At 39.7% G+C, this 25,636-nt stretch overlaps 1 protein-coding gene across 7 annotated transcripts in view; it reads left to right on the top strand.

Moving 5' to 3' along the window:
* Nucleotides 1-25,636, top strand: part of ClpX (Caseinolytic protease chaperone subunit) — a 360,525-nt gene that overhangs the window by 122,557 nt on the left and 212,332 nt on the right. For all 7 annotated transcript variants that reach the window (XM_067137796.2, XM_067137795.2, XM_067137797.2 and 4 more), the window contains one exon: nt 21,723-21,977. In XM_067137796.2, the coding sequence (XP_066993897.1) occupies nt 21,723-21,977 (255 nt within the window). The remainder of the gene's footprint in view (nt 1-21,722; nt 21,978-25,636) is intronic.

The raw sequence follows: 25,636 nt of genomic DNA, 5'->3' as shown, positions 1-25,636 counted from the left end.
ACTGAGAGGACTTTTCCTATTTGTGAAACTCACAACCTGACTTTTAACCCCGTTTATCATCATACCATTGCCTACTGTTCATTTCACAACAATATCGAGGTCATTTTGCAGTTGCTCACAATCTTGTAACTTATTTATTACTCTGTACAGAATAACATCATCTGAAAAAAGCCTTATCTCTGAGTCCACTTCTTTACACCTATCATTGATATATATATATAAGAAAACATAAGGTCCAATAATACTGCCTTGAGGATTTCCCCTCTTAATTATTACAGGATCAGATAAAGCTTCACATACTGTAATTCTCTGAGTTCTGTTTTCTAGAAATATAGCCACCCATTCATTCACTCCTTTGTCGAGTCCTGTTGCACTCATTTTTGCCAGTAGTCTCCCATTATCTACCCTGTCAAATGCCTTAGATAGGTCAATCGTGATACAGTCCATTTGATCTCCTGAATCCAGGATACCTTACAAGTTCAACTTCAGTGGAATAACCTTTCCTAAATCCAAACTACCTTCTGTAAAACCAGTTATTAATTTCGCAAATATGTCTAATATAATCAGAAAGAATGCTTTCCCAAAGCTTACATGCAGTGCATATCAAACTGACTGGCCTGTAATTTTCAGCTTCATGTCTATCACCCTTTCCTTCATACACAGGGGCTACTATAGCAACTCTCCATTCATATGGTATAGCTCCTTCATGCAAACAATAATCTAATAAGTACTTCACCGGGCGAGTTGGCCGTGCGCGTAGAGAGCTTGCATCGGGGAGATAGTAGGTTCGAATCCCACTATCGGCAGCCCTGAAGATGGTTTTCCGTGGTTTCCCATTTTCACACCAGGCAAATGCTGGGACTGTGCCTTAATTAAGGCCACGGCCGCTTCCTTCCAACTCCTAGGCCTTTCCTATCCCATCGTCGCCATAAGACCTATCTGTGTCGGTGCGACGTAAAGCCCCTAGCAAAAAAAAAAAAAGTACTTCAGATATGGTACTATATCCCAACCCATTGTCTTTAGTATATCACCAGAAATCTTATCAGTTCCAGCCGCTTTTCTGGTTTTCAACTTTTGTATCTTACTGTAAATGCCATTGTTAACATAGGTAAATTTTAAATACTTATTTATTATTAGTCACCTCCTCTCTCTGGACATTGTCCTTGTAACCACCAATCTTTACATACTGCTGACTGAATACTTCTGCTTTTGAAGATCCTCGCATACACACTCCCCTTGTTCATTAATAATTCCTGGAATGTCCTTCTTGGAACCTGTTTCTGCCTTAAAGTACCTATACATACTCTTCCATTTTTCACTAAACTTTGTATGACCGCCCATTATGCTTGCCGTCATGTCCTTAGCTGACTTCTTTGCTAGATTCAATTTCTCCTGACTTCCACAGTCATTTCTAACTCTTATTTCTTTCCAACCTGCACCTCCTTCTTAGTCTCTTTACTTCTCTGGTATAATATAGTGGATCTTTACCATTCCTTACCACATATAAAGTTACAAACCTATTTTCACATTCCTCAACAGTTGCTTTAAACCCATCCCAGAGTCTGTTTACATTTTTTATACCGTTTTCCACCGATCATATTTGCTTTTAAAAACTCCCTCATGTCTGTTTTATCAGCCATATGGTACTGCCTAATAGTCCTAATTTTAATACCTTCCTTTCTTTCGCATTTATTTTTAACTACGACAGAAACAGCTTCGTGATCACTAATACCATGTATTACTTCGGTTTCCCTATGGAGCTCGTCTGGTTTTACCAGCACCACATTCAGAATATTCTTCCCTCTAGTATCAGCTGCCCTTCCCATATTAACTTATTTGCCATTTGTTGGTCATGCTTCCTGTCGTTCGTATTACCTTCCCAGTTAACATTTGGTAAATTGAGATCACCCGCTACTATCACGTTCCTTTCCATATCGTTTCCCACATAGCTGATTATTTTATCAAACAATTCTGAATCAACGTCAGCGCTACACTTTCCCGGTCTGTACACTCCAAAGACATTAAGTTGCCTATTTTCTTTAGAGATGAGCCTTACACCTAGAATGTCGTGTTTGTCATCTTTAACTTTTTCGTAGCTTACAAATTCTCCTTTCACCAGAATGAATACTCTCCCTTCTACCATTCCTGTCCCATCTCGACGATACACGCTCCAGTTCCGTGAGAATATTTCTGCATCCATTACTGTATATCATTTTTCAGCCATGATTCAACTCCTATTACAATATCTGGTAAGTATATATCTATTAAATTAATTATATTCCTTTCTTTACAATACTTCTACAGTTGAGCACTAACATGTTTGTCATCCCTACTTGACTTCCAGTTCCCTGTACCCTTATCACCGCTCCCTAGGCCACCCCGTTTCCCTTAATGTACCTCCGTATAACCCTTCTAAACAAATTTCCTAACTTATATATACCACTGCGGTTTAAGTACAGGCTATATGAGCGCAGATTCCTATCTCCTACCCACCCATTAGGATCTAGAAATCTTACTCCCAGTTTCCCACATACCCACTCCGTAGTCTCATAATTATTCCCAATCACTTTCCAGTCAGTATTCCTCCTACACAATATTCCACTGATGTCACTGATGTCAGCAACTGATTGGAGCACGAATTTATAGACTTTTCCTTACAGGCTGGTGGGAATTTTCTTGTCACATAGCAGACCAGTGACCTGACGCTACTTCAGCCATTTAGAGTTTACTCGTGCTTGGGTGTCTGATAGTGTCTCTCTGTCTGAGGTGATAAGTGATCCAATGTATTTAAATTGGTAAGCTTTCACTAGGTCTTGCCCGTTGATGCGAATGGTACCAACAGTCTGCAAGCCACACTGAAGATACTCGGTTTTCGTGATGTTAAGGCGCAAACCATATTCCCCAAAATTTGCAGGATATTTTTCGAGATTCCTTCGAGATCGATCCGCAAGAAACATATCATAAGATGGTCCACTGGTATGGCGTGTTGATATCAGCGATGACTGTATCCATGCATAGGATAACTAAGAGAAGTGACAATGCTGAACCCTGATGAAACCCAATATTGATAGGAAACGAGGATGAGGTTCCTGCCGGACAGCGAACCACACTGGTGACATTGTGGTAGAGAAGTTGGATCCATCGGACGCAAGCTTCTGGAACAAAATGGGGCTTTCCAAATAATTTCATGTGGTATACGGTCAAAAGCCTTCTCTGGGTCCATAAAGGCTTTTTGTACAGGTTTTGTTTTTCTCACTTTGCTTTTCGGCTTCTTTCATTGATGCGTAATTTTATGCCTGGATGTCTTTTAGAATTTGTTTGAGGACGGTGTATCTAGGTCGTATCCGTGGTTGTTTTCCTTCAGCTGAAGCCTGCGCGACGTCGGTTCTGGATTGTATTAAGAATGGACTTCCATTGGTTCATAGTCTCTCGAACTCTGGCATTTGACAACATCTCTCCACGTCACGTCTTACGATAGCACCCAATTTCGAAGGCTTCAAAACGGTTATTATCAGTTATATTTAGTGTCCACATTTCAGAGGCATACTATGCCAGCTGTCCGTACAAATGCGTGTAGCATTCTCAGTCGAAGGGAAAGACAAAGTTGATTGGCACACAGATATTTCCTTGTTTGGATAAAACCTCTTTTGGTCTGAACAGTACGGTATTAATTAACTTCCGTGGTACACCTTCTTTCCTCTGTAATATTCTGACACGGGCAAGTTAAAGACTTGATTCGTTCCGATATCTGAGTTATCAATCATTAAGTGAAGAGATTTTAGGAATTGAGAGATCTATGCATTTTCACTTCGGGGTATTTATTTTCATATCGTATTTCAGCACCGTTGATCTAAAAGACAGCGTTACCAGCAAATTAGACGGGCTTCCAGCAGTGAATTATGTAAGTAAGGGATTTATTTATTTCATTTGTTGTTGGAATACAAGAGAGATGGATTCAGCTTTTCGTCATAAGACCCTTTATGACTCTCAGTGGTATACACGGGTAGGTCATGGAACAGTAGGAAGTAGGAGTGGAATAGCTCTAGTAGTGTAATATCGATGCTAGGGGAAAGTGTTAAATTCGCAATCCAATATCAGAAAGAATTGCATAAGATAGGCAGACTGGTCAATTTTTTAGAGAATTGACGTAAGAATAGATGGTAATTGGCATCTCAATGACAATTTTTGTGGTAGACAAGTAGTGCGAACAAAATTATGTGGGCATCCAAAGATCTGCAAATCAACTGAACATGAAAAGAACGGAGATCGTAGTACTAGGATTTTGTGGAGTGCGGAGGGAAACAACCGTAATGAAATGTAATTCTTGCAATTGCACTGATGGCGCAAGTAGGGACGCTTATGGTGCCGAAGTACTTTCGGAATATCTGAATGAATAGTGGCATAATGTATCCAGATTATCTGCAAACTTGATTACTTGTATGAGCGTTCCATTGGTTTTTACTCCTAGTCTTTTGTTTTCTAGAGCTTACGCCATCAACAACTCGCCAAAAGAATTCAACATCATTGGGGCCTTACGGGATCCTTTCCTTTTTCTTATAGGGACTGGATTAGTAAGAACTCTCAAGCACACAACTGCATTTTGACCATAATAGAGGTCCGTTACGAGTGAAATGAGTTGTTCTTCCACTCCTATAATCGTTAACAGTGGGAATAATTTAAATTATGCCTAGAAACTATCGAATGCCGTTTCATAGTCAATGAAGCATATATACAGTAGGCCTATACAGATTTCGGCTCCCGCTCATCATACTTTCAAGAATTCTTAAAGAGTGCCAGTGACATCTCGGGTACCAACTCCTCGACGGAAATCAAATTGTGTATCTTGGGTGTAGTCATAGATTGCCCCTTCCAGTCTTCTATTTATTATTTGGTACATTATCTTGGATACAACTACACCAATTGTTCCGTATATACAACAGTTGGTTGCATTATTGCTTTCTTCGATAAAGTGACCTTGATCTAGTTCCTAAATACAGATGGCCAGAAACTCTTTTTCGTAAATTGTCTGAGTTAGGTCATATCGTTTGTCAGTGATTATATCACCTGCTGACGGGGTGAGTTCAATCGGAAGGTTATCGATACCTCAAGCTTTCTCAATTAGGTAGTGAGGTGGTGGTGGTGATTACTGTTTTAAGAGGACGTATAACTAGGCAAACCATCCTCTGTATAACATTAATCAGAGAGGAAAAATGGAAGGGATCCGACACTTCGAAAAATGAAGGTATCGGCCAAGGAAAGACAAGGGCCACGAAGGGCGTGAAAATGAAAGACTCTCTAGCCCTCGGAAACCTAATAGCGTCGGGTTCGGAAAAGAACAAGAGTTGACCAAGGGAAGTCGGAATGGATAGATGAAAGTAAAGAGCCTGGCACAAGTGGCAACAATGCCAGGACTCAGCTAAGGGCCCCTTTTAGTCGCCTTTTACGACAGGCAGGGGATACCGTGGCTGTTATTCTACCGCCCCCACCCATAGGGGGAAGTTAGGTAGTGACCTCATTGTCAACTCAGGTTCACTTTTAGTCATAGGTCAAGGTGTGACTAAACATTAGACTCGGTTTTGTGAATGTACCCGTCTTCTTCGTTGTATGGTGTCTTGTTTTCCAGTGGTTCTTTATTTGTGTTTCATCAGCTGTGGCAGTCTTGATTGCCATGGCATTCCTACATTCTCGATCACTTTTATTTTGAAATCTTCTCTGTCTTTCTCTCTTCACGTCTATTAATTTGTTTTCACCTCTTTCTGTTCTTGATCTTGGAAAGAATGAACTGTATTACAGTTCAGTAACAGAGTTCTTTATTGTCAACCATTTGTGATTCACATCCTGTGTCGATGTGGCTGTTTTATCTTCTCTTAGGCCCTACCTTCCTAGTTACGCATGCCCTGAATGCTGTACACTTCAGCTCATCTATTAAAGAGCAAGTGTTCCACTTCGATCTGTTGTTGGTTTCCTTCAGCATTTTCCACTATAACCACAGCTTGATTTTTAACGTATTATGATCTGTGTTGGTATCTACTCCAGGTACTACCAAAGACATTTTTGTATGATCTCTGTAGCGGTGTTTCACCAGGATGCAATCTACTGCATATGGCATCGATAACGATCGCCAGAGCTTTTCCACATATATACACACGTCTTCTTGGGGCTGTAAAGGTGTTATGTTCATTATTGCATAACCTTCTTGTTTACAGAAATCTACCAATCCCTGACCTCTCTGTACAAGAAGATTTTTTGTATATAAAGACCGAAATAATGGAACAGCAGAAAAAGGTCAGGAGATGCCGTTCATGTCAACTTAGGAAATGCAATCTCAAAGGAAGTAGATAGATATTAGCACTTGTGTTGTAAAATAAAAGATGTAAGAAGCGACGAGAACACAAAATGTTGACATCTCGTGCACCTTACCATAAGTAAAGAAACCAAACCCCATGGCACAACAGTCTCGAAACGCCATGGCCTACCAAGAGACCGCTGCTCAGCCCGAACGCCTGCAGATTACGAGGTGTTGTGTGGTCACCACGACAAATCCTCTCGGCCGTTATTCTTGGCTTTCTAGACCGGGGCCGCCATCTCACCGTCAGATAGCTCCTCAGTTGTCATCGCTTAGGCTGAGTGGACCTTGAACCAGCCGTCAGATGCAGGTAAAAATCCCTGACCTGAGCGGGAATCGAACCCCGGACCTCCGATGAAGAGGCAGGCACTCTACTCCTACATCGCGGAGGCGGCATGAAGTAAAGAAACGTCTTCGAAAACAGATATGCGTAATTAGAAAGGCGTTTGTGTAGAACACACTGTAGTGTTGTACGAAAGTGAATTGATCATGCCATTATCTAGAAAAGACAAGAGATGCAGGGCACGTCAGTTTAGTTAATGAATCTCAAAGTTTGATAATGTTGACTAAATCGAGATCTTAGAGATTCTGCTGGTAGTTAAAATTAAAGACAAAGAAAGATAGGTTATCTTCAATCTGTGCAAGAATCAAATCATAGCGATAAGAATTGAAAGATATAAAAGAGCAGCAACTATCCAGAAAGTAATGTTCTACGTTTGCATTTTACCTGTGAAGGCTTCACGCAAGTCGCTAATTTCATTCGCTTCGGCAGCTCTGAAAAAGTGTCTTCATTTACAATTAAACTAAGTACAGTGATATAGAAGAATGTTGGATCTGACATGGCATGGCAGATTATAAGATAATGTATGAGATTAGTAAAAGAAGAACTATTTCGTGAAAATACAGCACAGAAATATGACAGTTCTTGAGAATTCTAGAATTCGTTCAGTTCTTTAGGAAAGTATGAGAAGTAAGAACAGTGGAGGTAGGCCAAGCCAAGAACACGACAAATGAGAATAGATGTAGGCTGCAATAGTTAGGCCTAAGTACATATAAACGTTTAGCACGCAGGATATGGTGACTGCGGTGAGTGGCTCAGACGGTTCAGCGCTAACTTTCTGACACCAATTGTCGGGTTCGATCGCGGTTCATTGGTATTTGAAAGTGCTGGTAATTTACCAGCACATGAAAGAATTCCTGCAAGACAAAATTCCGGCACCTTGGCATTTCCAAAAATCATAAACTTAATTAATGGGCCATAAAACCAACTACTACATCATTATTATTATTATTATTATTATTATTATTATTATTATTATTATTATTATTATTATTATTATATGATGACATGGAGGGCTGTATCAGACCACTGTGAGCTGATGATCCAGTCGTGTATTCATAATCTCTTTATGCACATGCTTCTTCACTGTGTAGTCTACCATCGTACGAAAATTCACTGCACGTGCACCACCAATTTGTATGCTTGCTCCATTGCGAGGTATATTAAAACTACACGGGATATTGCATGAAAGGAGAAAAACGAAATGCATTATTATAGTTGATACAATTAGACTTCAAAGGAAAGAAATTACATAATTCCTATTAGAAACAAAGCAATGAAAAATGATTTCTGGCTAAGCAGCTCTTTTCTGTTTCAACACCTTAAAGGATATCAGAAACTACCGTCTGTAACTCCGTTTTAGATCTTCACTATAATTCTCTCTTAACAAACCTTCTGTCTGTTTGGTCATCAGCCCAAAAGCTGGTTGGATCCTCAAATAGCACCACCAAAGGCTATGAGATAGGGAAATCGCAAAAACCAATGACAACGCTAAAATGAGGCATACTAGACAAGATGAAGAGTGAAGTGAGAGCTGTTTCCATGACATCAGGTCATGAACTACCTTGTTAATTTGAACAACACAGAATGACGAACGGTGTATCGAATGAACTATAATAGTTCATACAAATGAACTGATAGGACCAAGACCATCTATATATCTATATATATAAAATAAGAGTTTTATCTGTACATTGCTCAGAATTTGAAAATAATGGTATTTCTGTATTGGTCATGTCCATGGTAACAAGAAAATGCATTTTTTACTTTTCCGTAATGTCTGTCTGTCTGTCTGTCTGTCTGTCTGTCTGTCTGTCTGTCTGTCTGTCTGTCTGTCTGTCTGTCTGTCTGTCTGTCTGTCTGTCTGTCTGTCTGTCTGTCTGTCTGTCTGTCTGTACACGCATCACGAGAAAACGGTTGAAGAGAATTTAATGAAAATCGGTATGTGAAATCGGGGGATGAACCTCTACAATCTAGGCTATAAATCATTTTGCTCACGCTGAGTGAAATGGTAGTTTAGGGGAAGGCCTAAAATTGAATTCTCAACTATTTATATTATTACTGGTCTAATGAACATCTGTATGTGAAGTCGGGTGATGAGCCTCTACAATCTAGGCTATAAATCATTTTACTCACGCCGAGTGAAATGGTAGTTTAGGGGAAGGCCTAAAATTGAATTTTCAACTGTTTATGTTATTAGTAGCCCTATCTCGATGAAAATCGGTATGCAAAGTCAGGAAATAAGTCGCTATAGTCTAGGCTGTACATTATTTTATTCACGCTGAGTGAAATGGTAGTTTTGGGGAAAGCCTAAAATGTAATTCTCAAATATCTCTTATTAGATAGATAGATAGATAAATGTCTTTATTGGCGTAGTTAAGGCCATTAGGCCTTCTCTTACACTAAACCAATTTGTACATAGAATCAAAGTTAACACTACCGTAATTAATACTAAGTATAGCACAGTTAAAGACAATCAAAATATTTTATAACAGAAATAAAATTCCACCCCAGTGAGATAAACATACTTACAACAATAATAATAGGCCTAATAATAATAATAACAGCAATAATAATAATAATAATAATAATAGCTAGTAGTAATAATGTACTAACACCATCAGTAAAGGACTAGAAATGCACAGTTCATTCGTATCCTGCTGTACCTCTTAACGCTCTTTTAAATGACCTGGTGGTTGGTATTCCTCTGACGTCATCCGGTAAGCGATTCCATTCTCGGGCGGCAAACACAGAAAATGAGTTGTTATATGTTGCAGTTCGATGGTGAGGAATGACGAGCAGGTTTGATGTTTGAGCCCGTGTACCTCTGTTATGCACATTTGAGAAATAATGGAAACGCGAAGAAAGGTAAGTTGGGGAAGATGTAGTACGGACTCGGTGGAGGAGAGACAGAGTATGATGATTACGACGAACGTGGAGTCGCGACCACTCTAGTTCTAGGAAAGATGATGACACGTGGTCATATTTTCTTAGATTGCATATATACCTCACACATGCGTTTTGAGCGCGTTGTAGCCTTAGGGACAGCAGTGGCCTCACATCGTTGAAAACAACATCGCAATAGTCGAAAAGTGGCATTACAAGAGCCTCGATTAATTTCTGCTTAAGTTTTATCGGAAATATGTATTTATATTTATATAAAGAATGAAGAGCAGAGAAAACCTTCTGGCAGATATGTGAGATATGTCCAGACCAAGTCATGCGTTCGTCCATGATAACGCCGAGGTTCTTCACTTGTGGTACAAAAGGAATTGCAACATTCTGAAGGATTACTCTCGGCAAAGGACGTTTATTGATACTTGCCATTTGATTTTGGTGGCCTAGAAGGATTACTTGTGACTTTGTAGGGTTCAATTGCAGGCCGTGGGCAGCAGACCATTCACTAACAGTCTGTAAGTCAATGTTTAGTAAGTCTATATTTTCCTGAAGGTCTTGTGCTGTAGAGTCTGTGTAGAGTTGAAGGTCGTCAGCGTACATGTGGTATTTGCAATGTCTTAAATTCGATGATATGTCATTCACAAAGAGTGCGAAAAGAAGTGGTCCAAGTACAGAGCCTTTAGGGACTCCTCTATTCACGTGACGCCACGATGAAACAATTCCATTATTACCTTTCACACATTGTTGACGTCCGTAAAGATAGGAATGCATCCAAGCAATCGTACTTTGAGAAAAATGTAGAGCCTTCAGTTTTACAAGTTTTATTAGAGGTGTAATCGATGAATGCTACATAACTAAGGTTATATAGTATTAAATTTCCTATTATTCATGTCTTATACATTGTTACCGTACTGGCTATGATCACAAAGATATTCATGAATTTGGATTTTTGTTACTAAGTCCATATCAGCGCCGAGTAATGAGAAAATGGGTAAACAGTATTTAATGAAAATCGGTATGTAAAGTCGGAGAATAAGAAACTACAGTTTATGGTATAAAATATTTTACAAATCACAGAGTCAAAAGAAAACTAAATGTGAAGGCCTACAATATAGAAAGCTCATAACGTTGATCAACAATAACATTATTGATCATTGTTTGTCGTGATGTGCTTTGTGTCTTCTGTTGCCCCTCATCTCCGGTAGATAGGATTACTGCTGCGTACAGAGTATTTTTTATTTGATTTACATTGCACCGACATAGATAGGTTTTATGGCGACGATGGGATAGGAAAGGGCTAGGAGTGCCTTAGGCCTTAATTAAGGTACAGGCCCAGCATTTGACTGGTGTGAAAGTGGGAAACCACGGAATACCATCTTCAGCGCTGCCGACAATGGAGTTCGAATCCACTATCTCTCGGATGCAGCTCACAGCTGTGCACCGATAATCACACAGTCAACTCGCCCAGTCGTACAGAGTGTAACAGCCTGTCTGAATATTGATGGAAAGTAGCTGGGGAGTTAGATAACTTTCTTCTTTAGCATGCCATTCCCCTGGTTTATAAATTTTCTGATACTACTAGTACGTAACACACTGGATCATTATAGCATTCGGGCTATTCAATCCCTACTCTGAGGCACTGAGTGGAATGAACAGTGTGCATATTTAGCGGAATAATGGCAGATGAGTGTTCATGGCAATCTGCGGCCTGGTCATCCCAGCTCTGGAACTTTGGACTATTAGATTGGCACCGCAATCTAACCGCAGCACTGTTCGTTAAAAGTGATAAAACGTGCGGCTTTCCATTTGATCGAGTATTTTATATGATAGCATTGCTTTTAATCGCTACATTCATACGTACGTTTTTGTAATGACCTATGTTGATTTCAGGTTAGAAAAACCACAAAGTCAGTCTTTCTGAGAATCCCGTTGCGAAGCACGGTTACATCAGCTATGATACATATGATACATAAACATAACCTTTTGATTATTGTATTGAATTGCTAAGCTGTCAATAATAACGAACAGAATACTCTACTTTGGGCAATAGACCAATATCCTATATTTAGATAAGCAATTTGTGGATAATTCAAAATATAAATATTTTCTATGAACTAGTATGGTAAAGGAAATAGGTAATATAGCATTGCATTCTAAAATAACAGTCCTGGGGGTATATTTGATGAGTTTCAATTCAGTCAGTTAATTAATCAATCACCAATGATCCGAATTTAGGGTTGTCGTCCAAGTGGCAGATTACGTATCAGTTGTCTACAATAGTCCTTTCTGAAGTGATTTCAAAAGAAGTTGGAAATGTATCTACTATTGGTGTTGATATAGTAGGGAGCACCCTTAGTAAATTATTCCAGACCGTTATTCTTCTTCCTATAAATCAGTACTTGTTTTAGAAATACATTTATTTGAAAGACCTTTCTATTACCTTACGTTTTGAAATATAAATATAATAGCCTACCTCGTTCAAAAAATTTGTTAGAAACATAACCTTGTCGCAAATTTCAGTTCTCTCATAACAATGATTCTGAATGATCCACCAAACTGCTACATCTGTTTCACTTCAGATAATCAATAGGAGAATCAATTTGAAGTTCTCTGGTAGCAGATGCATCTTCGTATAAAGCACTTTTGACACCCAAATCGTTGGCAACGTAAATAGCCTACGTACTGTGACACTATGTCAGTCGATACCTTGTCCTCTAATTTTAACAAAGATAATATAATCTTCATTCACAGATAAAATGAATAGCTTTTTCACTTTTTATAACCTCTTTTAAAATCCTCAAAATGTATAGTAATTGAGAAATGTACTAGGATTGGCAACAGCACAGAGTTTTGTCCTTATCCGAAAAAAAAAAAAAAAAAACAGCTCATCAAGTACACGGAACACATCCTCTATATTGACAAATTTATCCTCGAATGTTTTAATGCAATATTACTTGTAACTACGAAATAGTCAAGATGCATTAAGTACACTTGTGAATGTAAGTGCATCTGCTGTAATATGAATTAGGCTACATCCAGGCATGCAATACGATCGACACGTCCTAATATGTCAAAATAGTTTTTAAACCAAATTTCAATAAAAACATCACTACACTAACATTTCCTAACCAAACCAAACCAACAGAAAGAACTAAACAGATGTTTCGCACATGCTCATGTTTACATTTGAACAAACCGATCAGAGCGCCATTTTAGCTAATATTAAGGTTTGATATATTGTAGTTGGGTACTTTGTAGTGATTAAGTTTATACCCCTGCACATTGTGCGCTTTTCTGTGTAAATAAAAAAAGATATTGTAGTTGGTCTTGGTCTAATCAAGACCATGGAAAGAAGAGAGGATGGTGAAATTTGCGAAGACACTTTTTAACTGGGTCCCAGTGCAGTTCGCTATGAGAGATATTTTTAATTAAACGCTCTAAAGAATAAATTTTCCGGGCTTGTTGGTCGTGGCCCAATTACTTGTGTTCCAGCATTTTCAAGGCCAAAGATCAGTAGTGCACTAAAGCTGACACTATGCGCTCCAAGATAAAGGGTTTATCTTAAGTCTAATAACATTTTCAAAATTCAGCTACACGGAAATCACAATTGGTATCACTCTCATCCTCCTCTGCGAACCATGTGACCTTGCCGCGGTGGGGAGGCTTGCGTGTCCCAATGATGCAGATAGCCGAGCCGCAGGTGCAACCATATCGGATGGGTATCTGTTGAGAGACCAGACAAACGAGTGGTTCATTGAAAGGGGGGTAGCAGCCTTTCGGTAGTTGCAAGGGCTGCAGTCTAGATGATTGACTAATACGGCCTTGTAATAATACTCAACATGTCTTAGCTGTGTTGATACTGCTACATGGCTGAAAGCAACGGGAAACTACAGCCGTAACTAACTCCCGAGGACATGCAGCTCTCTCTGTATGAATGATGTACTGATGATGGCTTCCCCCCAGGTAAAATATTCCGGAGGTAAACTAGTCCCCTATTCGGATCTCCGGGTGGGGACTGCACGAGAGGGGGCGATCATCAGGAAGATGGATACTGACATTCTGCGAGTCGGAGTGTGGAATGTTAGAAGTTTGAATCGTTGTGGTAGGTTAGAGAATCTGAAAAGGGAGATGGATAGGCTAAAGTTAGATGTAGTTGGTATAAGTGAAGTACGTTGGCAGGAAGAACAAGATTTTTGGTCAGGCGACTACCGAATTATCAACACAAAATCAAACAGGGGAAATGCAGGAGTTGGTTTAACACTAGAACCGCCGGAACATATTGTATACCTAGAACCGCCGATGCGGTCATTTTGACCGCTGTATTGGAATTATAATTTTTATTCTAAATACGTATAGTAACTCATTGTCATACTTTCAAATATGTGTTACTAAGTTTATAAAACATTAATTATGGGATCTAAAGCAGAAAAGAAACAAATTATTTAATTGTATTGTAAATGTAATATTTTCGTAATTTATTACAAACACAGATATGTTTCTCTAAAACACACTTATCTAATAAACAAACATTGCTTTTACTTCAAATTATTTTAGTCTAAACTGTAAAATAGTTATTACACATTAACAGAAAAGAAAATTACTGTAACATTTTATTTAGTGTAATTTATGACCTGAAACATGTTTGCCAAATCCACGTACCACACCATATTTTTGAAACACTGTCTTTCTTTTCCTTTAGTGTATTTGCACACGCTGATGCAATTCTGCGTCTTTAGAAGCAGGAACTACATACCACGACCTTAGTTATGTCCTTTGAGCAAGAACCACACACTCGCCGTTTGCACTTTCTGCAGGTAAAGTTTGTCTTATTCCTGCATTTCTTCATTTGGCATTGCCTCCTCTGTACATTTCCTTCCACAGGCTCCCTAAATTCGGGTTCTCTTTCCACATACTTAGATTTCGATTCCATGTACCCCATACGAAGCTCCTCTGCTAGCTTGAGGATGTAATTTCGGCGACTGATCTTCTTCCCGGTCACTTTTTTGAAAATGATCCAGGAATTGATTGCTGCCAAGTCAAGAATATTATGAAATACATGAACAGGCCATCTTCGGGTAGCGGATCGAACAGTATATTTTCTTCCCATTTGATCCACCACGTCCACACCATATTTTGTATTGTTGTAGAAGTCTACTGTTTCGGGAATCCTTTTGGAATTAGCTTGAATTTCAACTTCTGAGTGCAAGGTACTGTATAGAAGGACGTTCTTGTTTCGTTTACCTTGATAAACAGTAAGTGTGTCATTGGAATGTTTCAGGAGAGTTGAGTCGTAAAGACTAGCTTTCATAGCCTTCACAGCTTTAGGTATTTCTCTCCTTGATCGTCTAATGGTTCCAACAATACTCGTACCATTACTTTTCAACTTCTTACCAAGTTTCACTGTTGTAAAAAAGTTGTCTGTAGTCACGTTTCGCCCCTTCTTTTGAAATGGTTCCATCAACTTCATTACTACACTTTCGGGAAGAGTCTCGTCACGTCCTCTGAGATCGTCTTTTCCTAGGTAAGGAAACCCATTGCACAGAAACTTTGAGTCAACGTCCACAAGAAGCCAAAACTTAATTCCAAATTTATCTGGTTTGTTCGGCATGTACTGTAAGAATGGACACCTTGTTTTGCTTGGGTAAAGCTGCTCATCAGCCGTCAGATTTTCACCTGGAATATAAGTCAATTGACAATTTTCAATGAATTTGTTCCATACTTTTGATACTAACGCAAATTTATCAGTCTTCAAACGTTCTGATCTTGTAGTTCTGAGGTCGAAACGCAAAAATCTTTGAATTTCTCGAAAACAATTCCTCCCCATTGTTTCACTAAAGAATGGTGGCCCCCACTTTTTAGACCAGAGTTCATCAAGTTCAGTGTTACTGGCTCCAAGAACACCACGAGCATACACTAAGGCAATGAATGCCTCCAGTTTTTCTAAACTTACACTCCACAATTCATCACCTAGAACACGTTTTGCTTACGTTTCCGTACAGTGTTTGATGTGTTTCAATATAGACTCATCAATAACAAGACGCCATGCACTCGCTACACTGTCGTCAGAAACATACCGCTTTGAATATGGAGTAGGTCCTGGATTTTCTTTCAAGATGTTGTGACAAGCCATCCTGCCAGGTGTAGTCTTCCCAAACTCTCCTACAGTCCACTCCGTGATGCCGTCTGTACCTAGTAACGTATTAGTTGTTCCTGGGAGGCTTGTGTTGATTCGTCCCCTCTTATTTCCAGATTTTCGTACTACATTTTCTGCTGCTGTAATAGAACAATTGATAACTTTCAGTTCTCGGCCTATACCAGGCATAATAATTATGCCTGCAATTATTGCAGTCTAAATGTTGAATTTCAGTACCAAAGTTGAAATGTTGACATCAAGATAACGTATATCATTATTGTAACTTACCTGGTTCAACAATTTGGTATTCAGCATCATCTGAATCACTGCTTTCAGAATGGACACTTGGTTGGTAGTAATCTTCGTCCGCAGCTTCTTCTCGTAGGTCCTCTACATCTGGGTCACATTCAACTTCAGACATATCATCTGGAATGTCATGCAGTAGAGTGAGTAATTCTTCATCGGTAAGGGTCGGTAGTCTACGAGCCATGGTCTGTGACAAGCTGACGAAGCTGTGGCTCCAGACTGACGAGAGAGATTAGTGGACAGTTGTCCCAAGGTTGTGATTGCCTCACGGGGAGAGGACGGGTGAGGGAGGCCTTGAAGGGAATTGTGAGAGCAGAAGAATGTTTGCTACTCTCAGAGGAGTGTGACTAATTAGCCCTCGTAGCCGCCTTTCAATAAATGAATAAAGAGGAAATTGAACAATGGCCGTGCATAGACTATCAGAGTTTCATTGTTGTGCTTACATTATTGCAGGGAGAATAATTATAAACAAATTTTATCTCAACCAGAGGAATAAGCACATGTTCTAACGCATTTTATTATGATAATCAATACAGCGGTCAAAATGACCGCTCCGGCGGTTCTAGGTATACTCGTTACCTACGTCCTATCCATGATGCAAAATTAATTAAATTTAATACGGATGATTCTGACCGGTAATCAGGAAAAGTCACTGAAGCTCTTTACAATAGGACAAAAAATGTGGTCAAAATAAGGCTTTGAAAATGTGTAGCGGTCATTTTGACCGCTCCGGCGGTTCTAGTGTTAATAATGAATAAGAAAATAGGGCAGCGGGTAAGTTACTACGACCAGCATAGTGAAAGAATTATTGTTGTCAAGATAGACACGAAACCAATGCCCACCACAATAGTGCAGGTCTATATGCCTACTAGTTCAGCGGATGATGAAGAAATCAAAAGAATATATGAGGAGATAGAAAATTTAATACAATATGTAAAGGGTGAGGAGAATCTAATTGTGATGGGAGACTGGAATGCAGCGGTAGGCCAAGGAAGAGAAGGTAGTACAGTAGGAGAATATGAATTGGGACAAAGGAACGAAAGAGGAAGTCGGCTGGTTGAATTCTGCACTGATCATAATTTAGTCCTTGCCAATACTTGGTTCAAACACCACAAACGACGGCTGTATACGTGGACGAGACCTGGAGACACTGGAAGGTATCTAATAGACTTCATTATGATTAGGCAGAGATTCAGAAACCAGGTGTTGGATTGCAAAACTTTCCCAGGAGCAGATGTGGACTCTGACCACAACTTGTTGGTCATGAAATGCCATCTGAAGTTGAAGAAATTGAAGAAAGGAAAGAATGCAAAAAGATGGGATCTAGACAAGTTGAAAGAAAATAGTGTGAGGGATTGTTTCAAGGAACATGTTGCACAAGGACTAAATGAAAAGGCTGAAGGGAATACTATAGAGGAAGAGTAGAGAGTCATGAAAAATGAAGTCAGTAGGGCTGCTGAAGAAATGTTAGGAAGGAAGAAAAGATCAACTAAGAATCAGTGGATAACTCAGGAGATACTAGACCTGATTGATGAACGACGAAAATACAAGAATGCTAGAAATGAAGAGGGCAGAAAAGAATACAGGCGATTAAAGAATGAAGTGGATAGAAAGTGCAAGGTAGCTAAGGAAGAATGGCTGAAGGAGAAGTGCAAGGATGTTGAAGGCTGTATGGTCCTGGGAAAGGTAGATGCTGCATACGGGAAAATCAAGGAAGCCTTTGGAGAAAGGAAATCTAGGTGTATGAATATTAAGAGCTCAGATGGAAAGCCACTTCTAGGGAAAGAAGACAAAGCAGAAAGATGGCAGGTGCATATCCAACAATTGTATCAAGGTAAAGATGTAGATTATTTGGTTCTGGAACATGAAGTGGCTGTTGATGCTGATGAAATGGGAGACCCAATTTTGAGGTCAGAGTTTGACAGAGCTGTGAGTGACCTCAATAGAAACAAGGCACCTGGAATTGATGACATTCCCTCTGAATTACTGACTGCCTTAGGAGAAACCAGCATGGCAAGGTTATTTCATTTAGTGTGGAAGATGTATGAAACAGGAGAAGTCCCATCCGATTTTCGGAAGAATGTTGTTATACCTATTCCCAAGAAAGCCCGTGTTGACAGGTGTGAAAACTACCACACCATTAGTTTAGTATCTCAAGCCTGCAAAATTTGATTACGTATTATTTACAGAAGAATGGAAAAACAAGTTGAAGCTGAGTTGGGAGAAGATCAATTTGGCTTCAGAAGAAATGTAGGAACACGTGAAACAATCCTGACTTTACGTCTGATCTTAGAGGATCGAATCAAGAAGGACAAGCCCACGTACATGGCATTCGTAGATCTAGAAAAGGCATTCGATAATGTTGATTGGACCAAGCTATTTACGATTCTGAAGATGATAGGGATCAGATACCGAGAACAAAGAATTATCTTCAATCTGTATAAAAATCAGTCTGCAGTGATAAGAATCGAGGGCTTTGAAAAAGAAGCAGCAATCCAGAAAGGAGTGAGGCAAGGCTGCAGTTTGTCCCCTCTGCTTTTCAATGTTTATATAGAACAGGCAGTAAAGGAAATCAAAGAGAAATTTGGAAAGGGAATCTGAGTCCAAGGAGAGGAAATCAAAACCTTGAGATTTGCCGATGATATTGTTATTTTATCTGAGACTGCAGAAGATCCCGAGAAGTTGCTGAATGGTATGGATGAAGTCTTGGGTAAGGAGTACAAGATGAAAACAAATAAGTCCGAAACGAAAGTAATGGAGTGCAGTCGAATGAAGGCAGGTGATGTAGGAAATATTAGATGAGGAAATGAAGTCTTAAAGGAAGTAGATGAATATTGTTACTTGGGTAGTAAAATAACTAACAATGGCAGAAGTAAGGAGGACATAAAATGCAGACTAGCACAAGCAAGGAAGAGCTTTCTTAAGAAAAGAAATTTGCTCACTTCAAACATTGATATCGGAATTAGAAAGATGTTTTTGAAGACTTTCGTGTGGAATGTGGCATTGTATGGAAGTGAAACATGGATGATAACTAGCTCAGAAAGAAAGAGAATAGAAGCTTTTGAAATGCGGTGTTACAGAAGAATGCTGAAGGTGAAATGGATAGATCGAATCACGAATGAAGAGATACTGAATCGAATTGGTGAGAGGAGATTGGTTTGGCTAAATTTGACGAGAAGAAGAGATAGGACACATCTTAAGACACCCAGGGCTTGTTCAGTTGGTTTCTGAAGGAAGTGTAGGTGGTAAGAATGGTAGGGGTAGACCAAGGTATGAATATGACAAGCAAATTAGAGCAGATGTAGGATGCAATAGTTACGTAGAAATGAAAATGTTAGCACAGGATAGGGTGGCATGGAGGGCTGCATCAAACCAGTCTATGGACTGATCACTCAAACAACAACACATCACTCTCATCTGTATATCATTACGAAGAGAAACTCACCACCAAGCAAATGTCTTCACGGTTCTGGTTCTGGTCACGTAGCTGCCTGCTTGCATTCAGGTGGTATCTTTTTTCCACACCAGACTGTGCTGGCATGTGTCGGCTGTACTTTTAAGGCCACAGTCACATCCCTGCCACCGCTAGCCCTTTCTTATCCCACCGTCCATAAGACGTATCTGTGTCGGTACGACGTAAAACGAACTGTAAAAAACATGCCAAGTTTCTTGCATTATTATAGTGATTCATTATGGGAACCAATTGTGACTCGGCAAATGTCGACATTGTAATCCAGTTCTTTCGTGACCGTGGTCAGCCACTTCTTAAATTCTATGTTTTAGTTGCTCCTGAACATCTTTGCATCAAACATATGCCCCCCTGCTTGAGCGAATCCAGCCTAGCACTGATGCATGTCTGTGTCTGGTATGCACGAAATTTATGAAAATGGGGTAGGACTCCATCCTTGTGGAAGAGAAAATTATCGAGATCTTCCTGCCTTTGAGCCATCAGCTGTAGCAGCAACATGCCCAGGTAGGAAAGTCCGGTCACTGATACCTCGGCAAAGAAGAATGACTCCCGAAGTTTTTGGCATTGCAATTTGGCGAATTATGCTGATCTTGTATACTCTTGTATTTTCTTCACTGTGCTCCAAACATGATCTTCAAGGCCAGAACCGTCTTTCTCTCACTTTTGAAACGATCATATGTGTGCAGTTGTTCGTGTAATCACTGGAATGTTTGCTTGTCTGGAAGTTGCTTGTTGGGAAAATTATTTTGTGTACAGACAGACGTCTTGCTTCAAGTGCTTTACATTCAGCCAGTCCATGTACCAAATGACTAATTGTCATTTTTCTGGTTTAGATAATTCATCTTGTCGCATCTGGCATACACCACCGTACCACCTGCTCTTGTTAAGCATACAATCTGTAATGGTCCACATACACATTGTACCTAGTCAACAGTTCATGTGGTATGGAGTGTGGTGTGGCTAGATGTGAAAATGGGAAACCACGGAAAACCATTTTCAGGGCTGCCGATAGTGGCGTTAGAACCCACTACCTCCCGGATGCAAGCTCACAGCTGCGCGGCCCTAACCGCACGCACAGTAAAACTTATAATAGAATTGTTAGGTTATTAAATTATACACACACACACATATTCCTTCTAACCCGTACATCACCTTTAAAGAGTTTTATGTATTTTCCGGCATTGTAACTTCCCTGAAACTGTGGTCTTCATGCAAACTATAAAAAATTATGCAAAGAGTACCCTTTTTACGGTATTCTAAAAATAGGTCACATTAACAGCAACATTTAAACTTTTATATACTCTTGGGCAATATTACATCTGTGAAATAGAGCAGTTCATGGTTTTTAGATTAGATTTTATCTTTTAAGACGAGGAGTCACTAGATGGAAACACACAAGCCATCCAACTACCCACTCGGAAATTTCCATCTGTGCTGGGCATAGATAGTAACAGAACAACGAAATCCAAAGATAAATCCAAAAATAAAGAAACTATAGTCTTTGTCAAGTGGGAAGCATTTTGGCCTCGAGAGGCTACTCAGAATATTGTCCTAACCGAGCGGTTGTTATATTGTCACGTTATTCCACCCACTTAATGCTTTGTACTCCGTGAAACATGTCACTGTGTTAAATATCACTTGCTCCAGGCCAAAATAGTTTTATTTCATAAGAATGAGTGCCTCCCATTTGACACGGACTAAAATTCTTCATCAAGGTGTTTACTTTGAGACATGCTGTACAGATAGGAAAAGTATATACCTGTAGATTCTGCATTTTCAGCTTTTATATAACTATGTGAAATATTTACTTTAGTATAAAAACTTTCTAGCCTTAAGTATAGAAAGCATTTCACAGATACTTTCACAGAAAAATAAACACCAGTGAAATTATCGAACCAGCCAAATTCTTCGTCTACTAAGGTTTAAGCTTCTTCTTTGTGCATTTTATATAGGCTACATGATACAGACATGACATTTACTAACAGAGTTAGAGAAAATTAAGGCTTTACTTTTTAATTTATAAATTATGTAAATATGATAGGAATTTCCTATTTATTTTATGCCTGTTGACTTATTCTACTGACAGTAGTAATGTACAATATATTTCTTTTTTGTAAGGCTTCTTAGTATGATTGTACTGTTAAAAAACCATTTTTAGTCATTAGTAAGAAAGTGAAACATTACAACTGTATTGCTGTGAACTTAACATTCAGAATTTTTTTCTCCATAGGAGTATTATGCTACACTTTTCAAAACAAGACATCATGGCAAACTACATCCATTCTGCTCAGGAGGAGCTTCTTGACCACTGCTCCTGCCATGAAGTTAATGTCCGGTGGTCCTGGAGAAAGTGGAGGAGGTACTGTCAAGAGTGAAGGAGGTGGAAAGAAAGGCTCCTCAGCAAAAGGAACAGGGAAAGATGGTGGGGACCATTTGTCTTGCCCCAAGTGCGGTGATCCTTGCACACATGTTGAAACCTTTGTTTGTAAGTTTAACTTTATATTGATTCGATAAATTCTCCATGTTGGTACTTTTTATGGATCGGACCTCTTTTATTGATGTTACTATTAGTATTTGCAATAATACATTGTTTATAAAAGTTCCCAGCAGTTCTTCAAAATCATAGAACAAAATTTATGTAATTTTCAATAATCTGAAACAGTGTAAGACTCCTTCGCTCAGGCGGCAGCACGCCGGCCTCTCACCGCTGGATTCCGTAGTTCAAATCATGTTACTCCACGTGAGATTTGTGCTGGACAAGGCCGTACACAGGATTTATTTTTGGAGGGGTTCAGAATTTTTTTGGGTGGGTGTGGGGCTGTCAAAAATGAAAACTATAGATGCAAATATAAATGTTATATTTTAAGTAATAAACTATGTGTCTTCTTTTTATTCTGGTTTTCCCCACACTTGTGGGGTCGCCGGTGTAAACTGCGTCGCACATGGGGATTTGGTTCTGTTTTACAGCCAGATGCCCTTCCCGACACCAACCCTATATAGAGGAATATGTATTCACTAGTTTGTGCTTCTGTGGTAGTTGATAGTGTAGTTTTTATTTATTTGGCGTATGATGAATAATGACAACCCATAAACTATTTACACAACCAGTGAAAGATGAGTACAAAGTAAATACAAATTATCATATCTATACAGTCAAAGAAAGCAATTTACAAAGTTTGAAAGTACAAGAAGAAAACACAATATATTTACATCGCTATCCACCTATCAACTCTGACAGTTCATATATACACACTGAGTGCGAGTGATGTACATGTCACTAAATGTGAATGTCCAAACCCGCCACCCACTTCACTGCTTCGGGTGTTGCTGTGTTGAGGTCTTCCATGGTGCCAGTGAAAGCACGGAGTGGACATTCCTGCACTACATGTTTCATTGTTTGTCGAACCTCCCCACAATCACAGTATGGAGAAACTGACCAGCCCCAGGTGTGTAAAGTAGATGCTGTTCTACCTACTCCACATCTCATGCGGTTTAGTCTACTCCAGGTGCAACGTGGCAGATCAAAGCCTGCCAGCTTTGTGGATGGGTTATTAATATCCACTATTGCCCGAGCTGGGGATAAAGACCACTCTGTTAACCATTTAGAGGTGGGGTTGAATTCACTAGATGTTATCTTCACGGCTGTCTTCCAAGCAGGCTGGCGAGACTTCAGGCGTGTGCATTTCTGTCTGATATCCTCATGAACAGGTAGACGTTCATTCTTTAGCATTCTGGTCCATAGCTGAAAAAGGGCCTTCTGTCTCCTGATATGTGGAGGTAGTATATTGCCGAGAACCGGTAACCATTGGGTCGGTGTAGCACGAAGTGTACCAGTTATGATTCGCATGGTTTGACGAAGTTGTGAATCTACTAGCTGTGTGTGAGCACTGTTAAGCCAAACACCAGAGCAGTATTCTGCTGCAGAATAGACTAAGGCCAGAGATGTTGTCCTTAATGTGTTTCCATCCGCTCCCCAGGAAGTTCCAGCCAATCGTTGGAGAATGTTATTACGACTTTTTAGTTTGTTGGCGGTTTTCTGCAGATGATTTTTGTACGTAAGAGACCTGTCCAATGTTACTCCTAAGTAACTGGGATTGGCACAATATTGTAGTTCATGGCCCTTGAAGAATACCCTTGGATGGTGGTTTGCTTCTGCGTTGTTCAGATGGAATGTAGATGTCACTGTTTTCTGTGGATTGGGATGAAGGTACCATCTTTGAAAGTAGTCATCCAACAGTTCAAGGTCTCGGTTAAAAACTATTTCAGCTTCTGCGAAGTTGGGTCGTTGAATTGTAAGGCAAATATCGTCCGCATATATGAATTTTCGGGACACTGTTTCAGGCAGGTCGTGGATGTATAAGTTGAAGAGAGTAGGAGATAGAACCGACCCTTGAGGCAGACCATTGTTGACTTTGTGGAATTTGCTTCTGTTGTGTTCTGAATGAACTTGAAATAGTCGGTTGCTTAACATTCTGTCAATTAGTGTAGTAATTTTTAAGCAAGGAACAGCTTTAATCAGTTTAAGCATAAGACCTTCCCTCCAGACTGTGTCATATGCAGCTGTAAGATCTAAGAAGACAGAGACGCTTTTCAATTTCTTCTCAAAACCAACCTCCAGATATGTGGTAAAGGACATTACTTGGTCACTGCAGTCACGGCTGGGACGAAATCCTGCTTGTTCAACTGGAAGGAATGCTTCGATGGCAGGTGCTATTCGGTTTAGTATCAGTCTTTCTAATAACTTGTAGGTGACGCAGAGTAGAGCTGTAGGTCGATAGCTTTGTGGGAGAGTTGGATCCTTTCCTGGTTTCAGAAGGGCAATAATTTTTGACTTCTTGAAGATTGGGGGAAGTCTTCCTGACTGAAGTATGGAGCTGAAGAATGCAGCAAGCCATCTTCTTGTAGCTGGACCACAGTTTTTTAGTAGTTTTGGGTAGATTCCATCTAGTCCTGCAGCTTTGCCATTTCGAAGTGATTTTAATCCCTCATCGATCTCTTGTGATGTGAAAGGTTGTGAATAGGTTGCGTTCGGTTGTGTTTCTCGTTTTGCCCGTTTAAGCTCAGTTTTAACCCATTTCGTGGTCAGTTTATTCCTTGTTGTTTTAGAGATGGAAACGAGGTGATTTGCTATTGCTTCTACCTTGATTGGGGAATGTTGCTTTGGTGGTATGGATGTGGAATCTAATTTCCGAATAAGTGACCATGCTTTTCTGCTGGAATGGGTGAAATTCATGTCTTTTACAGTCTTCACCCACTTCTCTTTTCTAGCAAGATCAAGTGATTGTAGTAAATCTGTTGCTTTCTAGTGACTGCTATTTTCTTCAAATTCCTTACTCAGTCTGCTGGACTCTTCACTCCATCCCGGTATATAGTCTTTACGGAATCCTCTAGGAATATAGGTTTTTGCTGCTGATTTTATTAAGCCAACAAACCTCATGTAGTTCTCTGGGATAGGTTTAATCCATCTGATGTTGGCATCAGTAGACTTGGCATAAGCAACCCAGTCTGCTTTCTGAAAGTTCCAGCGAGGTCTGGGTGTAGATTGTATAACTGGGATCTGAATTCCTATTTGGTAGATTATGGGTCTGTGCTGGCTGTGCGGGAAGTTATTGAGCACTTGTCTCCTAACACGGCAAGATGGTAACATAAAACTGTGCGAGACAAAGCAAAGGTCTGGTGTGTAGTCACATTTCCAACGGCCAGAGTGAAACGTTCCCTTATCTTTGGGGTCATATATCAGTGCAAGGTTGTTTACTTCTGCCCATTCTGAGACCTTAGTTCCATTTTCATCATCTTGCTTATAGCCCCAAGATGTATGGTGGCTGTTGAAATCTCCAAGGATGATGTTATTATGAGAGGGTATTATGGGAATGGGATCAGGCCATATTTCATTGGGTGGCTTGTAAATATTCGTTACCATGATGTCTTCTATTTGTACTGAGGTGGAGAAATAGGTTGGATGATCGCTTACTGGTAGGGTACTGTAGTTGCAAATGTTATTTCTAATGTAAGTAGCAATTCCGTATTGAGCATGGTCGTGAACTGCTATCATTTTAAATCCTGGTATCTTTCCCCTTGCCAATAACTGTTCAGTGTTCTCTGTATGTGTTTCCTGTAGTACAACAATGTCAACTGAGTGCTTCT

Source organism: Anabrus simplex, chromosome 1, assembly GCF_040414725.1.
Source record: "Anabrus simplex isolate iqAnaSimp1 chromosome 1, ASM4041472v1, whole genome shotgun sequence".
Classification (NCBI taxonomy): domain Eukaryota; kingdom Metazoa; phylum Arthropoda; class Insecta; order Orthoptera; family Tettigoniidae; genus Anabrus; species Anabrus simplex.
Note: the sequence above shows the minus strand (reverse complement) of the source record. Positions and strands in the feature narration are given on the sequence as shown.